Genomic DNA, 20,366 nt, shown 5'->3' with positions numbered 1-20,366 from the left:
TTTGGGATAAGTTTTGGAGCCAGGACTGGAGGAGGTGTTGGACATGAGAGTTGAGGGGAAGTAAGTAATTGATGACAACTCCTGAATTTTTGGAAAATACAAAGATACCAAGTTGTTGGATAGGGAGATGGTATCCTAAACTGTAAAATCACCTTAAATAAATATTCAGATGTACAGTAATTTTAACTCAAATTACCAAGGTTTTATAAAAAGTTGATAAAATGATTGTAAAGCTAGTATGGAAGAATAAATGTTTGAGAATAGTCAAAAGAACTCAGAAAGAGAGGCTTCGTAAAGGGGGACCTAATTTACTGCTATAAAACTGATTTAGTCAAGTCAATACCATTGATATAGGAATAGACAAATAGATCTGTGGAATAAAATAGAAAGCTCCAAAATTGATCTTAGTGTAAATGAGATTTTAATGTATGGAAAGATTAAAGAGCTCAGTGGGTTGGGTACCGGCCTGTGAACTGAGGGGTGTCCAATTTGATTCCTGGTCAGGGTACATATCTGAATTGCAGGCCAGGACACCGTTTGGGGCGTGTGAAAGGCAGCTGATTGATGTTTCTCTCCTACATCGATGATTCTCTCCTTTTCCTCCCTCTCATCCCCTCTCTCTAAAAGATAAAATCTTTAAAAAAAAATTTTTTTTTATTTCAGTAATAAAATAGTGATATATTTAATAAATGGTGCCACAAATGGAGATACAACTGTATTTCTCTTGAAGAAAAGGTTGGACTCTTAGCACACTAAATGCAAAAATAAATTCCACTTTAATGAAAAAAATCAAAATTTTAGAAGAAAATTTAAGAATGAAAAAATATATATATCTATTAGATATATCTATATCTCTCCTGTGGGTTGGGGAAACCTTTTTTACCATGACAAAACCTAAAAGCTGTATAAGATAAGCATATTTAACTATATTTTATGTGGTAAAAGGTATCATAAATAATGTCAAAAGAAAAGCAGATTGGGAAAAATAACATTTTCCAAATGTATGTAACATATAAAGGTTATAATGAAAAAGAACACATGAATTGATATATAATGTACAGAAATAGAAAAACTGGCGCAAGGTTTAACAGGCTGTTCAGAAAAGAGCAAATTCAAATGGCTAGTAAACACATGAGACAGCTCATCCCATTGACCGTTTTAAAAATCTTACAGTATTTGTTGGAATTGAAATATATCACATATTTTTTAATCCAGTAAATACATTCCTGGAAATAAAGCTCATAAATAAGCACCAGCACTTAGAGTATGTGTAAGGATAAATATTACAGCATTGTTTAAAGTAGCAGAAACTGAGAACAAAGTGTGAATGTCTTTGGATGGGGGAACTATTGAATAACCGTCCAGATCATAGACTATAATTTAACCATTTAAAAGAATGTGTTAGATCTGTACTAATTGACTTAGAGGGACTTTTCTTGATGTATGTTAAGGGAGAAGCGTAATACACAGATATATGTCTATAGTAAAAAAATTGTGGTGAAACAGTGACAACAAAATCTTCCCTACATTTATATAAAAAATAAAAATGTATATGTATTTGTATATAATTATTTGAGTATAGAGGAAGGAATGGAGAACACAGAAGATTATTAACATGAAGCAGAAGTAGAAGCAAGATAAAAAAATATTTTTAAAAGCTGTCCACAGCGAAAGCACAATGTATAGTATTATTCCATTTAACTAAAATGTATACCTGTCTTTATATGTTATAAAAAATGAATTAAAAATGGTCACCAATGTGTCAATTATTTTAGGTTGGTGAGATTTCAGGTCATCCCTTATATTTTTATATATATATTTATATAATTATATACTTATAATTTTTATAATGATTATGGTAGGAAAAAAGCTACTTCTGTTGTGAGGGAAACAAAGAAAATTAAAGCTAAAATAAATGGTGAGCCTTGGCCAGCATGGCTCAGTTAGGTTAAGTGTCATCCTGCAAAGTGAAAGGTTGCTAGTTCATTTCCTGGTCAGGACACATGCCTGGGTTGTAGGCCTGATCCCCGGTTGTGGGTGTGTGAGAGGCAACCGATTGATGCTTCTCTCACACATTGATGTTTCTCTCCCACTCTTTCTCCCTTCCTTCCCCTCATTCTAAAAATAAATAAAAATCTTTAAAATAAATGGTGATTCTTTTTTGCTGTCATTTTGCAGTTGTGCTATATTGACTCCCAAACTGATGGTGGAATTCCGTCTTACTGTTTTGCTTTAATGGTGATGTTTTCTCTACAACAAAGAAAACCCCCGGTACTTCCTTGTTTACTTGGAAGTTGGGTAAGCATGAGTTTATGACATGTGTACATATGTAGTTTGCTCTCCCAGAGTGCTCTGTTTAAACAATTTAAGCAGGAATTCTGGTTTGTCCATCTTTTCTTTTTAAAATAATTTTTTTTACTACCAATTTGAAATGTCTTTTATATATATAGATTGAATGCTTTGACCCAAAAAGAATGGACGACTTTCAGCTGAAGGCTATAGTAGAAGAGAAGTTTGTGAAGTGGGAATATAATCCAAGTAGTGCAACTGAGAAAACCTCAATTGCTGAGGAAAACAAAGCTAAGGCAGACCACCTGAAAGGTGATACCAAGAAGACAGAAACGGACAGCCGAAGTAATGCCATGAAGGAAAAACATGGCAAAGTAAGCTTCCTTCCTTCCTTCCTTCCTTCCTTCCTTCCTTTTCTTTTCTTTTCTTTTCTTTTCCTTCTCTTTCTCTCTCTTTCTTTCTCTCTCTTCCTCTTTCTTTCCTTCTTTCTTTCTTTCTTTCTTTCTTTCTTTCTTTTTTTCTTTCTTTCTTTCTTTCTTTCTTTCTTTCTTTCTTTCTTTCTTTCTTTCTTTCTTTCTTTCTTTCTTTCTTTCTTTCTTTCTTTCTTTCTTTCTTTCTTTCTTTCTTTCTTTCTTTCTTCTTTCCTCCTTCCTTCCTTCCTTCCTTCCTTCCTTTCTTCTTTTCTTCTTCTGCTTTTCTATCTGTAGAATTTGTGATACCTTCGATTGAAACTTTTTAACAGTAGGTTGACTGATTGAGTAAGACTTTTGGCCTCAGTTTCCTCATCTGTAAGGTGAAGAGTTGATCTGGTTTAGTTTTTCAGTGTCAAGATTCCCTAATGAATTTACAACTCATTTTGGGATGCTTCTCTTGTTTGAATCACGTCAAAGTATTTCTTTGGGTATTTTTCATTTAGTTCAGGAATTGGGCTGTAACCAAAACTTTAGCATATGGGAATCATGTTGCCAGATGGGTGAAGAAATAAAGGCCCTGTGGTCCTTTAGGGGGTGGCTTGCTTATTTAATCATTCAGCATTGATTTATTAAGGACCTGCTGCATACCAGGCATCATCTTGAGTGCTGGAGAACCAAAGTTGAATATCCATGGGTTATGTCCTTCAGAAGCGTCTCAGTTGATGGCACTATATCCTTAGAGTTGCTTAGTCAAAAACATTGGAGTCATTCTTTATTTCTCTCTTTCATACCCCATATGAAATCTGTTAGGAAAATCTGTAATCTCTATTTCAAAATATCCAAAATTTGACCACCTCTCATCACTTTCACTGTTAACTATACTGGTCCTGGCCACCATCACCTCTGGCCTGGATTGCTACCATAGTGTCATAATTAAGTTTCCCTACATGTACTTTTGCCCTTACAGTCTGTTCTCAACACAGCAATTAGAATGGCTCTTCCAAAACTTAAGTCATGCCCTTCACCTTCCCCACACCCAAAAGGCTTCAGTTGCTCTTCATTTAATTTAGAACAGAAGCCAACGAGATCTTACTGGCTAGCTCTTTGTCCCCCGCCCCCCCCCCCGCACCAGGTTTGTTGGTTTTCTTTTTAAAGCTGGTCACACTCCTACTTCAGTGATTTTGCTCTGTTTCCTATTACTAGTACACACTTCCTTTTTCTTCAGATCATACCTTCTCAACAAGTGTTATCCTGACCACTCTATTTAACATTAAAACCTCCTGTTCCCATATACCCATGCCTTTTACTCTACTTTAAAAAAAATATCCACAGCACTTTTTTTCTATTAATAATGTAATTTACTTACTTAGTTTGTTGTTTATTGTGTTCTTCCCCTGGAAAGTGAGCTCCAATAAGGCAGGAACCTTTGGATTTTTTTTTTTTTTTTCCATGAATTTAGCTCATGTGCCTGGCAGTTTAGTAGGCACTCAGTGAATAGTTGTAGAATTGAATGAGTGAAGGACTGCTTGATGCTCTTAATTATGCTCCTTGTTTGTCACTTTTAGCCAGTCTTTAGCTAATTCCTTTAGAATTCAGGTATTACCTCTTCTTTTACCACCCCGGGATCAGAGGCCCATTTCAGCATGCAGCCTTTACTGTAATTGCTAAATGTCTCTTCTCTTAATAGTCCAGGAAGTAGTCCACTCACCTTAAGTGTAGTGATTAGCAACATGGGCCCAGTAGCCAGGTGGTCTTGGGTCAAATTTTTGCCCTATAATATCTACTTTATTTAGTTTTTAGAATTAGTTATTATATACACAGCACTTAAAAGAACGAATGATACCTGGTGAACATTATGTGTAAGTGTGAGCTCTGATTTTTCTTCTATTCCAACACAATGCCAGGGACATAGTAGGTTCTAAATAAATATTTTGCAAATGAAGGAGTTAGCTTTTGTAAACCCTGGACATTTACTTAGATTTTAAAAGTAATTATTACAGTGAGGAGCTGTGGTGATTGTTATGCAGTGGTTTGCAACCTTGGCTGCGCATAGGAATCACTTAGGGCAGTGGTACTCAACCTTCCTAATGCCGCGACCCTTTAATACAGTACCTCACGTTGTGGTGACACCCAACCATAAAATTATTTTCGTTGCTACTTCATAACTGTAATTTTGCCACTGTTACAAATCGTAATGTAAATATCTGATATGCAGTATGTATTTTCCTTTTTTTTTTTTTTTTTTTTTTTTTGGCATGTCATCCTTGCGCAAGGGCCATGCTAATTTTCTCTGTATCGTTCCAATTTTAGTATATGTGCTGCCGAAGCGAGCACTGCAGTATGTATTTTCATTGTTACAGATTGAACATAATTAAAGCATAGGGATTAATCACAAAAACAATATGTAATTATATATGTGTTTTCCGATGCTCTTAGGTGACCCCTGTGAAAGGGTCGTTCAACCCCAAAGGGGTTGCGACCCACAAGTTGAGAACCGCTGACTTAGGGAGTTTTAAAAATTCTAATTCCAGTCCATAGCCCAGGTCAATTAAACGATGGTTATGGTGTGAAACTCAGCTATTAGTGTATGTTAATACTTCCACTGTGATTCTAATGTGCAGCAAAGGTTGAGAATCATAGGTCTAGTGGAAAGAACAGAATTCTAGGAGTCAGTAAAGTGGAACTCTGTTCCCAGCTATGCCCCGAACTACTTTTTGGCAAATTGCTTCTTTATGCTCAGTTTTTGAAAAAAGTGATCTCTAAGGTTTTTTAAAACTGAAAAGTAAATGATTCTTTAGTTTCATAGTGCTTAAATGAAAAGTATTTTTTCTTTTCCAGTCTCCTTTAACATTGGAAACACCAAATCAGGTATCCCTGGGACAATTATGGTTAGAGCTGCTAAAATTTTATACACTGGATTTTGCTTTGGAGGAATATGTTATATGTGTACGGACAAAAGATATTTTAACACGAGAAAACAAAAACTGGCCTAAAAGGCGAATAGCCATTGAAGGTAAGATATATTTCATTTGGAGAGTAATTTTTGTGTGCTACTCATTATCTGTTTTTAATACAGTTATAAATTTTATCCTTTGGCTTTGTAACACTATATGCCACTAGGTTGTCATTATATATTAAATAAATTATCAAGTCAATTATAGTTTATAGGATTAACACTCATTTAAATGTTGCCCATCTGTAAATATTATATTGGTTAGGGTTATTAACTTATTTACATGTCTTTATTTTAATTTTTAAGTATGAAAATTTTCAAACATATAAAAAAGAGAATAGTTATAGGACTATAAGATCTTTTTGATTAAATTTGTGTCATGATTTTCAAGTATAATTTTTAAATACAGGTTTTTGTTGTGTTCTAAATGACCTCATCAGTTAAATGTGACTAAGCTAAAGAAAAAAAGAACAGTTGATGTTGACAAAACAGATTTCACATCAAATCCCAAGAACAATAAGTTCTTTAAGGGTACAGAATTAGTAAAATCACTTTTAAATTCTTAATCAAAATTTTGAATTCTACAATATTTTTACTTACATTTTAGAGATAGGAAATTGAATTTCTGTCCATCATTTTAGTTTGTCGAGCTTCCACATCCCTCAGTCTTCTCCTGGCCTTCTCTAGTGTGAATTGAACCCCAAAATATTTTTGTACACTCAAGCATGTCCTCACATCTTAAACTCTCTTACATAGAGTAAATAAATGAGCTCTGAAACCTGCAGCTATCATAATTTCTCTTCTTTTTTTTTTTCTTCTATAAGGAGGAAAGAGGCCAGGAAAAGCTTTTTAAAACCTGTATATAGATAAAAGTAAACGATGCTTCAGTGGTAACAATCCTGGCCTGCTAATCCTTTTACTTAGTGATCTTCAGCAGTGGAAAAAATGTGTATTGTTTTTTGGATGGTACTGTCCTTTCTTCCTTGGCATATTTGTATTTGTGGCTTAAACAATCCAAAACCCACTCTGGCCACTGTGGCTCAGTTGGAGCATTGTCCTGAAAGGTTGCAGGTTCCATTCCCGGTCAGGGCACAAACTAGGTTGCAGGTTCGATGCCTGGTCTGGGTGTGTATGGGATGTTTCTCTCTCTCTCTCATTAATGTTTCTTTCCCTTCCTCTCTCTCTAGAAGGAATGAAATTTAAATTCTGGTATAATTTTTACTTTCTTAGCTCTGTTCCTACTCTGTGTTTCTCCTTTCTAATTTTCTGATTTCACTAAAGTTAAATCCTAAAATCAGTATTTTTTTAACTTGAAGCTTTGAGAGTTTAGGTTATATTTTTGTTTAAAAGGTAAGGAGTATGTAACTAAAGAATACTATGGCAATGAAAATTATTAATGGGTTCCAGAGCTTGAAAAATTTCATTCAGTGACACTATAGGGAGGCATATTGGCATAGCCGTTTCCAGCAGTTTCATCATTGACATTATGTAATTACTGAGTTGGACTTCTCAACAATTCTCTCATTAATTATCTTATTATTAGACTTTTAATTCTTTTCTAAAGGTTTTTTTTTTTAATTTTATGACAGAGACAAAGGAAAAGATGTTGCTATTGTATTTCCCCTACTCAGTTTGCAGGGAATCTCATTGGAATTTCAGTTTAGAAAAATTTTGGGAAACTGTACTTTGCTCACAATCTAGCAGTTAAGAAGTTTGTAAGCTTGGAAATGTAGTTTGTTAGTAGACACTTAGCTACTGACCATTTTCCTTTTTCTTAGATCCATTTTCAGTCAAGAGGAATGTTGCACGGAGCTTAAACAGCCAGCTCGTTTATGAATATGTTGTGGAGAGATTCCGGGCAGCTTATCGATATTTTGCCTGTCCTCAGAGGACGGGTGCAGATAAATCTACAATGGATTCCATGAAAAAAGAGAAGGGGAAAATAAGCAATAAGAAACCAGTGAAGTCTGACAATATGACATCAAATTGTTGCATTCAACTTGGGGAGAGCACAGAAAAAATAAATGCAGAAAGAAGTCAACCTGAAAAACATGATGAATTGAAATGTACATCACAGAGATGTATTACTGAAGATGACAGTTTGTTGGTAAATGAACAAGTTTTGGCTGAACATGGACAGGAATCTTCATCTCTTTCTGCAAGTGAATTAGAGCCAAAATCAATTAAGAAACAAGATGATTTAGCGCCTTCAGAAATTTGTTTGAAAAAGGAGCTCAGCCAGTGTAACTGCATTGATTATAAATTCTCTGACCCAAATGGATCTGTTGGTAAAGACTGCAGGTCAAATTTAGGAACAGAGAACTCATATCAGATTGTGTGCACCGACACATCTGCTACCTCTTGCAACTGCAAAGCTGGAGAAGATGCTTCTGACCTTAATGATGATGATAACCATGTCACCCAGGAACTACGTTATGTGTTTGATAAGTTTATTTTAACCTCTGGCAAGGTAGGATACAGTTTGTAAACAATCTGTAAGATGTTGTGGTTGTATAGCTCTGTTTGTATAGTTTTTAGATACAGAAGTATAAAAATAGCTTCTATGATGGTGTAGACAATTGTTTTGGAATGATATTTTGGTATATAATTTAATTTTAGTTACTGCTTTACTGCTAATAGTTGCCTTATTAACCAATGTATATAAAACACCAGAAAGTTTTAGCACTTTATTACTAGTTGGTTTGCTTCACTTACATATGAAAGGATTCATCATATATTTTATGAAAATGAGTTTGGAAAAGGCATCATATATTTTAAATTTTGCCTTTTTTTTTTAATACCTAATGTTTTTCCCCCCCACGAATGAGAATATGACGTCTGTGAACCATAATAGTATATAGCAATAACTACTTTGTTAATAACAAACGTTTTGACTAAGTCACATTTCTTCAAGTGCAATATACGTAATTGAAATATTATCAGCACCCAGGGTGCTAATTATATAGATTTCGTGTAAACCAAGTGGAATATTAAAAACAAAAATTGTTTTATTAATAATTACTTATTCACAACTTAAAATTTTTTAACCTAATTACTATGCTGTGTTTTTTCTGTCTTTGTGGGGATACATATATTGCTTTTGTTTGGATTGTAGTATTTAGGCCATGTGGACTATTGAAAGGATGAAATAAATGGCAGATTTTTTAGAAAAGCCTCTTAATTATATAACTGCAGTTTATATTTCTTCCATTTCATGCATACCCTCCGCCCCTCCGGAAACTTATCTTAGGGTAGCTGTTTCTTCAGTTTTAATTTTTTCTAGTTATGTATAACATTTCTAGAATTCTCTAATAAAATATGTCATTTAAAAAAAGCTTTGAAATGGTACTACTGTTAATTAGCCCACAGTACCACATTCCTACAAATAGAGGTTTCTGTATAGAATTTGCAACAGAGTTCATAGCTAGGTAAATGTCCAGGTAACCCTGGAGGAAGAAGCTAATTCTAGGATCTAGGCGTATTACAATAAAGAAAAGAGTAGTACTATTTTATTTTAATTTAATTTAATTTAATTTATTTATCTTTTGAGAGAGGAGAAAGAGAGAGAGAGAGAAACATCAATGTGTGGTTGCCTCTTGTGCGCCCCCATTTGGGGACCTAGTCTGCAACCCGGGCATGTGCCCTGACTGGGCATTGACCTGGCGAGCCTTTGGTTCTCAGGCTGGCACTCAATCCACTGAGCCACACCAGACAGGTCAGAGTAGTACCATATGGTTGGTTGGTTGTTTTTTTTCCCAAGTAGTTGGGATAAATTTTTACTGTTTTAGCTACCTCTCTGCTCTTTTGTGCTTTAGAATAAATTGAAAATGGTGGGGTAGGTTTTGAGGTTAAGTTTGTGGATATTGCGTAAGAGTTGTTCCTTTGTATGAAGCTAATTTATTTTTAAAGTTCAACTCTACAGTTTGGTTTCTTGAGTACCATACTAATGTAATAAATTAAACCAACTAGGCAAGCAAGGGTTTTGTGATGGATTGGTTCTGAAAGTAGAAAATATTTATCGTGAAATGAAAGTTGCGTCTTGAAATTGTTTTATACGATCATGCACCACGTAATGACATTTTGGTCAACAATGGACTACATATACAATGATAATCCCATAAGATTATAATAGATGATAAACAAAAAGGTTATTTTCGATGTGGAAAGAAAAGGTTGGACATGACTACAGTGTTGAATTTACTGCTAGCTCTGGGTGGCTTATAGGAGGCTCAGATTGCTGTCCACCAGCTATGTGCCTGGCCACTGCTGAGGCTGGAGTTGGAGAGGGAGCAAGAACTGGGGAGGAGGGAGCTTAGAGCTGGCTGTCCCAGCCCTTGTGCATGCGCACGCACACACACACACACTCCTGCACATGTTCACATCCTTCTCTCTGTTTCTTTTTATCCTTCTCTTCCTCTCTTTTTTTTCCTGTTATTTATTATTGTATTATTTATTTATTAAATATATTTTATCGATCATGTTGTTACAGTTATCCCAATTGTTTTCCTTTAACTCCCCTCCACCCAGTTACCCCCTTTCCTACAGTAACCCCCCGCCCCCTTAGTTCATGTCCATGGGTTGTGCATATAAGTTCTTTGGCTTCAGCCTTTCTTATATTATTCTCAACTAACCCCCTGTCTATTTTGTACTGACCATTATGCTTCTTAATCCCTGCACCATTTCCCCATTTCTCCCCTCTTCCCCCTCCCAGCTGATAACCTTCCAGATGATCCCCATACCTATGATTCTGTTCCTATTCTGGTTGTTTGTTTAGTTTGTTTATGTTTTTATACTTCAGATTCTGTTGTTGATGTGAGTTTGTTGTCATTTTAATGTTCATAGATTTGATATTTTTCTTAAATAAGTCCCTTTAACATTTCATGTAGTAATGGCTTGGTGATGATGAACTCCTTTAGCTTTACCTTGTCTGGGAAGCACTTTACCTGCCTTTTCATTCTAAATGATAGCTTTGCTGGATAGAGTAATCTTGGTTGTAGGTTCTTGCTTTTCATCACATTGAATGCTTCTTGCCAGCCCCTTCTTGCCTGCAAAGTTTTTTTTTGAGAAATCAGCTGATAGTCTCATAGGAACCCCTTCGTGGGTAACTCTCTTATTTTCTCTTGCTGTTTTTAAGATTCTCTCTTTATCTTTAACCTTTGGCATTTTAATTATGATGTGTCTTGGTGTGGTCCTCTTTGGGTCTATCTTGTTTGGAACTCTGTGCTTCCTGGACTGTATGCCAAATTAGGGAAGTTTTCCTTCATTATTTTTTCACATAAATTTTCAGTTTCTTGCTCAGGTTCCTCTTTTCCTGTGGTTTGGATGTTGGCATGTTTAAAGTTGTCCCAGAGGTTCCTAAGCTTCTCCTTATTTTTTTCAGTTCTTGTTTCTTCATTCTATACTGGTTGTTCATTTCTTCCTTATGTTTCAAATCATTGATTTGAACCCCGGTTTCCTTCCTTTCACCATTGGTTTTGTGTGGATTTTCCTTCGTTTCACTTAGCATAGCCTTCACTTCTTTCCTTATGGGTTTGCCATACTCAAGCATGTTTGTCAGATTTGTAAGCATCGTTATCACCAGTGTTTTGAACTCTGTGTCTGGTTGGTTGGTTATCTCCTGGTCGCTGAGTTCTCCCATTGGAACCTTGGTCTGCTCCCTCCTTTGGGCCATATTTCTCTGTCTCCTCAACTTGACAGACTCTTGTGTTTGCCTCTGTGTCTTAGGTAGAGCTGTCACATCTGTTACATTGTATGGGGCGGAACCTTAGGTATTAATCAATGCGGGGCGACATGCTTCACCACGTTATGTGGTGGCGCTGTATGTGGGAGAGGCTTCTTAGAGGAAACAATGCCGCTTGCTCAACACTTGCCCTTTTTCTAGGCTCTTCTCCCACTTCCTGTACGGTACTGGTGTCTTTCAAGCTGTTGTCCTGGTTGGTCATACTCAGAGTTTGGGGGTTTGCAGATGTTCTAGGACCTTGGGGGCCCTCTAAAGAAACAGACTTTGCTGAGAGACTGGCAGTTTCTTTCTCCGCCCAACTCCCACTTGTTTTCACAGTCAGAAGCAATGTGGTTTTATTTTCCCTGGCACTGGAGCTTTGAGCTGCTTGGTTTGGTCTGGGGCTAGGATCGCCCCCCAGGTGTTCCTCCCTACTTTTATAATGTGTGGCTGTGCTTTCAGCTGGCTGGCTACAGCCATTGCTTGCTGCTGCCTCTGCTTTGAGCTGCACTGTTTGGTCTGCAGCTGGGATTGTTCCCCTGGTGTCCCTCCCTACTTTGTTTTTTTTTTTTTAATTATTTGTTTTATTTTATTTTTAGAAAGAGGGGAAAGGAGAAAGAGAGGGAGAGAAACATCACTGTGTGGTTGCCTCTCACTCGTGCCCCCAGCTGGGGACCTGATGTACAACCCATTCATGTGCCCTGACTGGGAATCAAACCAGTGACACTTGGCTCGCAGGCCGATGCTTAATCCACTGAGCCACAGCAGCCAGGGCCCCTCCTTACTTTTTAAATGTGTAATTATGCTTTCTGTCAAGGGGCTAGAGTCACTGCGTTGCTGCTCGTGCTGCTGCAACTACCACCACCGCACCAGGTCCTCTCTGTCCGGGCTTCACCCCTCCTACCTGCCTGAATGGTATTTCTTCTTTATATATTTGTGTTTGGACTTCATGCAGTTTGATTTTCTGGTGTTTCTGGATGTTTTTAGTTTTGAGGTACTGTAGTTGTATTCCTTTTTAGTTGTGGAGGGAGACGAAGTGTGTCTACCTATGCCTCCATCTTGACCGGAAGCCCCTCCCACTCTTATTATTTCTCATCTCAATCTCTATCTCTCTGGGTCTCTTTCAATCTCTTTTCTCCCTCCCTTCTCTTCTTTCCCTCTCTCCTTTCTTGATGTCCATTTCCCCTCCCATGGTACCTCCATCCACAGCCTTCCCTTTGCCCTCCAAATGCACGCTCACACACCAGCACACATTTTTATGTCATATTTTTACTGTTTTACTGTACTTTTTCTATTAGATATACAATACCAATATGTTACCATTACCTACAGTATTCAGTACAGTAACATACTGTACAGGCTTGTAACCTAGGAGCAGTAGGCTATACCTTATAACCTTTGTGTATAGTAGGCTGTACCATTTAGGTTTATGTAAGTGTACTCTATGATGTTTGCAGAATTACAAAATCGCCTGATGATGCGTTGATCCCCCGTCGTTAAGCGATATATGACTGTAATCTACTTTGTTAAAGATCTTAATAGATTAAATTGTAATGCATGTATTTGATTTAGGGGGTGATCAAACTGTTTGAATTAACCCATACCTTTGCATCTCTTGTTATTTTATTTTACAGCTACAGGTAAAGCTAATCCTTGATAATACCATTTTAGTGGGAAAGAAAGTAAAGTGGTTGGCTCAAAATATTCTTTTTACATTTAACCATGCATTTCATTAACATGCTCTGCCTCCCACCCCCCAGTCTCCTGAAAGCACAGGTTATCAGAACTGAGCTACATAAAATACTCTTTTTGGACCTGCTTTTTAAGTAATGATCAAGTTGCTCAATAGTTTATTAGATTAATTATTTTTTGCCTTTGTGTAGCCACCAACGATAGTATGCAGCATCTGCAAAAAGGATGGCCATTCCAAAAATGATTGCCCAGAGGATTTCAGGAAAATTGATCTAAAGCCTCTGCCACCAATGACAAATAGATTTCGGGAAATACTTGATTTAGTATGTAAAAGATGTTTTGGTAAGTCTTTTATTATTAGAAATACTGAAACTAGTTTCTTTCTTAGATTTTGAATATTTATTTTTTTCTTATTTAAAAATAGTTTGCTTACATTTGTTTTGGTGGAAGTTTTTGAATAGTTTAATAGAGAGCCAACTATAGATATCTATTAAATGCCCATTGTGCAATGTGGTAAATGGCAAGAGGAATACAGAGTCCATATATGTTGCTTTTAAGGAGCTTAGACTCTGGATTTGTGCTAATATAGTAGCCACTGGCTATATGTGGCTATTTAAATTTTAATGAATTAAAATTAACAGAAATGAATAATTAAATTCCTCAGTTATACTAGCCACACCTCAAGTACTGAATAGCTACATGTTTTCTAGTAACTACTGTATTAGACAGTCTAGATAGAGAACATTTTTATCAATGCAATGTTTTTGCACAGTGCCGCTCTAAATGGATGTATTAGACATGTATGAACATTGCCATAATTGGAAGCAGAATGTGTTGCACACTTTAGTAGTGGTAAACAAAATGCAGTGCAAATACAGTTTTAACTGGGATAGATGAGAGGAGTTGGAATTAATGGTGTGACATTTGAGTTGGACCTTGAACTACATTTTCAGGTACAGGAGATTATGCATAAAACCAAAGTGTGTTTAATTTGGGAGAATAACTGCCTTATATTTGGTGGAGTATAAGAAAGGCAATAGAGGGAGATAAGGCTATAAAGATATTTTATGTATATGTATATGGTCTTATTTAGAAAAATAAGATAAATATAAATGAAACATCTAGAAGCCTGAAAGGACAGTATAAACTGAACTGGCAAGCAGTTTGGAGAACTAAGGAAATTTAGTTAAGGAAAGGTCTTTGAAGACTGGTTGGGTAAAGCAGCTTATAGGGAAGATGTACATTTTGACCAGGCATTTTTGGCAACTGTTTGATTTGAATAGGTCAGGTACCTAGTGTAACAGTACGAGTATTAGTCTCACCAGGAGGGAAAAATGAGCATGTATATGGGAGAGAGTGGAATAGCTGAAGAAAACAATATCAAATAATTTGTAGAAGTAAATATATTTTGTAGCTATTTCATAAGGAAAATTATGTAAAATGTATATAGATTTATAAAAAGTATATTTTTGCTCTTCTTCTGCCCCTTCTTTCCCTAGTAACATTGATGATTCTTATAGTCTTAGAAGTTAACAAATAATAAATTCAAGTTGAGTTTTTAGGGTAAAAAATGGAAGATTTTTTTCAGATTTTATTTTCCTTTTCTTTTTTAAATTTAGATGAGTTATCACCACCTTTCTCTGAACAACACAACAGGGAGCAAATTTTAATCAGCTTGGAAAAGTTTATTCAAAAAGAATATGATGGTATGTTATATGTTAAAATTATCGTTTGGTTATTACGGTCACTTGGTTTGAGTTTCATGCATATATTTAAAGTGTTTATGGAATGTTTTATGTTAGAAACTATTCTAGGTGCTGGGGATACAGTGCTGATAAAAGAGGTGAAACCTCTCATGACAGTCAAGTAAAAAATATGTACGTAATGTAATATTAGGAAATAATGCTGTTAAAGTGCAAGAGTTAAAAGGATAGTGATGGGTTGTTATGGTTGTTCTCTCTGATAAGGTGACATTTTAGCAGAGCTGTGAATAATATGAAGGACCAAATTATATGAACATGTAGAGAACATTCTCAGTATGGTTGGAGTGTGTGAGGTAGACTTTACTAGAAAGATGAGGTTAGAGAGGTAGCCTAGAGAATGGATTATTAGGGTCTTAGAGAAGTTGGTAGAAGAACTTTGAATTTTGAGTGTCTAATGAGGAGCTTCTGGAAGATTCTAACACTTACGTGACATGATCTAAGACAACCGAGTATAGATTCATAAGGAAAGAAGCAAGCAAAGCATTTAGAAGGCTGTTGCATAAGTTCAGGTGAGATATCACAGTGATTTGGAAGAGTAGATGAGAAGTGTTCAAATTTAGGATATATTTTGAACGTAGAACCAACAGAATTTGCTGATGCATTACATGTTAGATGTAAGTAAAATAAAGGAGTCAAGGATAGTTTCAAGGTATTTACCTCCGTAATTGGATTGTGCTATTTAACTGAGATGTCAAAAATAGCGGAAGGAGCAGGTTTTGGGTGTAGGGTTGAAAAGAATTAAGAGTTATGTGGCAAAATATTTTAGGAAAGAATATAGTTGATTTATAATCAGAATGTATTTGTACTTTTAAAAGCTAATCTTTTATCTGCTATAAGATTCCACTTTTTAATTACATTTGCTAGCATATAAGTATTGACCAAATCTAAGTCCCTGTTACATTTAACTGATGCACATTTTTATTTGCTCATGAGGATAGTTTCTTTTATATCTCTCAGTTATCATTGAAATTTCAAGTAGGGAATCAGAACTGAATCAGAGGATTAAGTTTTGAAAATATGGAATTTGTTATCTAAATGTATAGTCTACAAGAATTAATAGGGAGAAAAACCCAATGCTGTTAAGTCACAGCTTGTTTGAATTGGCATCTATAGTGAATGATACTAACGATGAGGGGATGACCCTATCATAATTTGTATCAAATGGATTACTGGCTCACTTTTGGAGGAGAATTAATTCCATATAAAATATTGGGTTGGCCAAAAAGTTTGTTTTGTTTTTTTTCTGTAAGATGGCTCTGGTAGTGTGTAGTTGTCTTTAACTTCATTCACAACAATTTTGTTAGATTGTATCATGAGAGCTGTCATATCAGAGTACATTAAAAAAAAAAAAACTTACCAAAATTGGTGAGTTTTTGTGTAGCCATTTTAATATTGAAGATGAAAGAAAATAAGCAACATTTTTGGCATATTATGCTTTATTATTTCAAGAAAGGTAAAAACTCAACTGGAACTCAAAAGAAAAAAATAAGATTTGTGCTGTGTATTGAGAAGGTGCTGTGACTGATGGAACATGTCAAAAGTGGTTTGTGAAGTTTTCATGCTGAAGATTTCTCTGGACAATGCACCACAATTGGGCAGACTAGCTGAAGTTGATAGTGATCAAATTGAGACATTAATTGAGAATAATTAATGTTTTACCTTGTGGGAGTTAGCTGACTTACTCAAAATATCCAAATCAATAAAGTTATTGGTGAAAATGAAAAATGTGTCTTTTGATGGGAAAAAAAAAAAATAGACTTTTTGACCAACCCAATACTAAGGTGATATTTGTAAAACTACTTGAATGTGCCTTGAAAAACTAGTCTGTTTCCAAGACATAGATCTCTAAATATTGATCTTAACTCTTGGTAGTGGTGGTTGAGAATGAATAAAAGTAGATGAACTTAAGAGATAGTTAAGTTGGAAGAAGCTAAAGGACTAACTTGGTGGTTTTTTGTATGTGGAAGTTGAGAGAGATGGGTTCATCACACATATGAATATAGTTCTGACTTGGGCAGTTGAGTTGATGATACTATTTGCTGAGCATAAGGATTATAGGAATAATAGGTTTGAAATGAAGTTCATAGTTTAGTTTTGACTTGTTGAATTTATGATGTCTGTGGAAAATGGAAGAATCAGTTAGGTATATCGGTGTGGGATCTTGAGCCAAAGATCTGCTCTTTAAATGAGTATTTTGGAATTTTTCACTGTCTGTCAATGGTAGGTAATTTGAGTCATAGAACTGGCCAAGATTATTTGTGTTAGGCCATAAGTGTGTAATAGAAGACTCCTCTTTCTGGCTAATTATAAAACTTTTGAAATACAGTAGTCCCTCTCTATATCGCGGTTCACTTATATGGCCTCACTGTATCGCGGGATTTTAAAAAATATATTTAATAATTTATTGTGGATTTTTCGCTATATCGTGGGATTTTGCAGTACTGCATATGTACGTTGTTAAAGTTACGTAGGTTTAAGAGTGTAGAATATGTTTTAAGAACATAAGTAATGTTTATAAAAGTGTGGAAAAGGTTAATAAGGGAGTGGGAAAGGTTAATAAGGAACCGGAAACGGTTTATAAGTGTGTGGGAAGGGTTTATAAAGTCTTAAAATATATATAAATACTAAAATAAATGTAAGGTTCCTACTTCGCGGATTTTCACCTATTGCGGGGAAGGGTCTAGAACATAATACCCGTGATAAGTGAGGGAATACTGTATTTTTCTTTGCTTAGAAAAGGCAAGATTGTGCTTATTTGGCTCTTCTAAGAATGGATTTGGATTTCGTGATAGTGATCTGGATATTTGTATGACCCTGGAAGGCCACGAAAATGCAGAGGTAAGTGTTAGTATTTGGAAAGGAATGTGGAAGTTTATTTTCTTCCAGTGGTTAATCTATTTTTAATTTTGTACATAATATTGATAAAACTGTATGGTGTCATTCTTTGTGTAAACATATTAGCAGTAGCAATGTTTCAAATGTGAAAACATTAGCATTATTATTTTAAGGCATTAAAATATTTAAATAAGTAAATTTACTGTTTGAGTAATTTTATGATAAAAAAGCATGTCACTGAGAGTTTAAGTGCTTGTAATAAATTTTTGGAAAAGTTCATATACCATAGAGTTTGAATTTTTTATTTATTGTGTTTTATTTTTAAAATTTATTTATTGTATTTTCTATTACAGTTGTCCCCCATTTTCCCCCATTCCCTCCTACCCCCACCCCTAGAATTTTTTTTTTATTGGAACCAATGAGAAGCTGGTGCTTCAGTAATAAATGTTGGTCTCACTCTGTCTTTTCATTTTTCTTCCATTAGGTGGTGTCTTTATATCACAAAAGATAGAAAATAAAGGTGGTTGTCTAATTTGTAAATGGCTTGTGTTCTACAAGCTCATTGCAATTTGGGGGTACTCAGAACACATTTTTTTCCATAGAAACAAGTGTTATAAGTGATTTGTTCTAGTATAATTTTACAGTGAAAAAGGTTGATAGGAAAAAAAATGATTTATTTAAAATATGACGTTGGAAGAGAGCTCTATGGATACCCTGGTCTGCCAAAAAGACAAAAAAGGGGTTCTAGAGCAAATTAATCCTGAAACATTGCTGGAGGCAAAAATGACAAAAGTGAAACTTTCCTACTTTGGGCACATCATGAGAAGTCAGGATTTTTTGGAAAAGTCAATAATGCTACGAGAAATAGAAGGCAGTAGGAAAAAAGGAGGACCAAATATAAGATGGATTGACTTCATAGAAGAAGCCCGTAGGCATGAGTCCACAGGAGATGAGCAGTACTATTGAGGACAGGACATTGTGGACATAAGTTATTCATAGGGTCTCCAGGAGGCAGAGCTAACTCAACAGCATGTAACACATAGGGTAGCTTTTAGAAACTCATTTTGGGTGAGGAGGGGAATTAACATTTGTTGACTCCCCAGTATACACTTTTACATACATTATCTCATTTCACTCTAACAACCACTTTCGAGGTAGATAATTTCCCCCATTTTACAGATGAGGAAACTGAGGCTTTGAGAGATAAACTGACTTGCCCAAGTTCACAGCTAGTAAAATGTTGGAGCCGGGATTCATACCCAGGTCTGTCTGACTCCAGAGTTCATGCTCTTTCCATTGTATCTCACCGTTTCTCTGTAATTTATTTAACCCACAATGTAGCTGAAAAATAGTACTAATAGTACTGTAGAACCTAACCACTACTTTCTGAAATTGAAAGCTTTCTAAGTTCCATGGTGAGATGCCAGGAGCAGACCTTCCCCCAGAGCAGTCTCATCAGTGAGAGTGGGTACTTGGGCTTTTGTTCCTTGTGTACAGGCCTCAACAGTGAGAACAAGATTGTCCAAGCTCCAGTAAAGAAAGGGGCTGATTGGACAGGGAAGATGTGTCTCAGGCCTTCCTAGCAGCAACTAGAAAAGGAGGGGCGCCCTATAGTTGCTTATTCCTTTACCAGCACAGCTGTTGCATTTATGTTTCAAAACCATCGACTGCTTGCAAGATTGGGGTGAGGCCAAGCTTCTGGCATCTGTAGTGGTGTCAGTATATAGCCTCTGTTGTATTATAAAAAAATTCAGAAGAATAGTATACCTATGTGTTTCTGAAATAGTTTTTTCAAAAGGTGGTTTTAGAATTGTTAGAAACAACCAGAGTAGAGATGGCAGCGGTGGCTGATAAATCCTTATTTCTGACTCTTAAGAAAATGCTTCTGGTGTTTGTTATAAACATCTTCGTGTTCTAAAAAGAAATTGAAATTGTAAATATTTTAGTTCTTCTTAATTAATTTCTATTTAGTGCAGTCTACCTGGAAAGATGTCCCTCTCCATTTTGAAGAAAAAGAATTGAGGGAATAGAAAACAATTTTTATCCAGGGAGGAGGTTAGGGTTTTAGGTATCTTCTATATAAAATTTAATCATCATACTTCTAATCACTAAGGTAAACATATATATGTGTTATATATAATCAGTGCTATTCACACTGGAAGGTTGAAATAGTGGAAAAGAATAAATTTCTTTCAGATGAGCCATAATTGAAAATTCAATATTTAGCACAAATTTATGTCATTACATAGTATAGTGGAAAATAACATCTCATTTTGTGTTGATTGGTAACTAAAGTTTCCCTTGAAATCCCCAAGTTAAGCTGCAATGGCTACTACTTTCTTTAGCAAAGAGGAGCATGTTGGGGATATGCAAAAGTGATTTTAGTAGTAAGTGTGGGCATTGATGTAAATACCCTTTAGCTTAATCCAGTTAATTTATAATACCATTATCTTCCCTGTTTCTTATGTTATGGATATCATTACCATATCAACTCCGCTGTCTGGTTTTTTAAAAACCAACACATTTAAATTTTCAGAGGTAAGAATTTTCTTGAAGAAGTAGATGCTAGTTATAATAGGATTATTTTTATTTTATTTATCAACATAATAATAATAAATAGCTCACCGACTTGAAGTGCCTCTTGTGCCATGCATGCTGGTGAATGCTTTACATATGTGTCTCATGTAATCCCTCTAATTATT

The 20,366-nt window shown here is 35.5% G+C and overlaps 1 protein-coding gene and 1 non-coding gene across 8 annotated transcripts in view; one reads left to right on the top strand and one right to left on the bottom strand.

The window, feature by feature from the left end:
* Positions 1-20,366, top strand: part of TUT4 (terminal uridylyl transferase 4) — a 118,626-nt gene that overhangs the window by 67,264 nt on the left and 30,996 nt on the right. For all 7 annotated transcript variants that reach the window (XM_090269466.1, XM_090269465.1, XM_090269463.1 and 4 more), the window contains 7 exons: positions 2,179-2,298; positions 2,451-2,663; positions 5,541-5,715; positions 7,434-8,125; positions 13,258-13,408; positions 14,686-14,772; positions 17,564-17,667. In XM_090269466.1, the coding sequence (XP_090125592.1) occupies positions 2,179-2,298; positions 2,451-2,663; positions 5,541-5,715; positions 7,434-8,125; positions 13,258-13,408; positions 14,686-14,772; positions 17,564-17,667 (1,542 nt within the window). The remainder of the gene's footprint in view (positions 1-2,178; positions 2,299-2,450; positions 2,664-5,540; positions 5,716-7,433; positions 8,126-13,257; positions 13,409-14,685; positions 14,773-17,563; positions 17,668-20,366) is intronic.
* LOC150014904 (U6 spliceosomal RNA) lies at positions 4,930-5,036 on the bottom strand. The gene has a single exon (XR_016510169.1). It is a non-coding gene; the product is annotated as a U6 spliceosomal RNA (small nuclear RNA).

Source organism: Furipterus horrens, unplaced genomic scaffold, assembly GCF_987537825.1.
Source record: "Furipterus horrens unplaced genomic scaffold, mFurHor1.1.pri manual_scaffold_3, whole genome shotgun sequence".
Classification (NCBI taxonomy): domain Eukaryota; kingdom Metazoa; phylum Chordata; class Mammalia; order Chiroptera; family Furipteridae; genus Furipterus; species Furipterus horrens.
The sequence above is the reverse complement of the archived record's forward strand: the minus strand, read 5'-3'. Positions and strand labels throughout refer to the sequence as shown.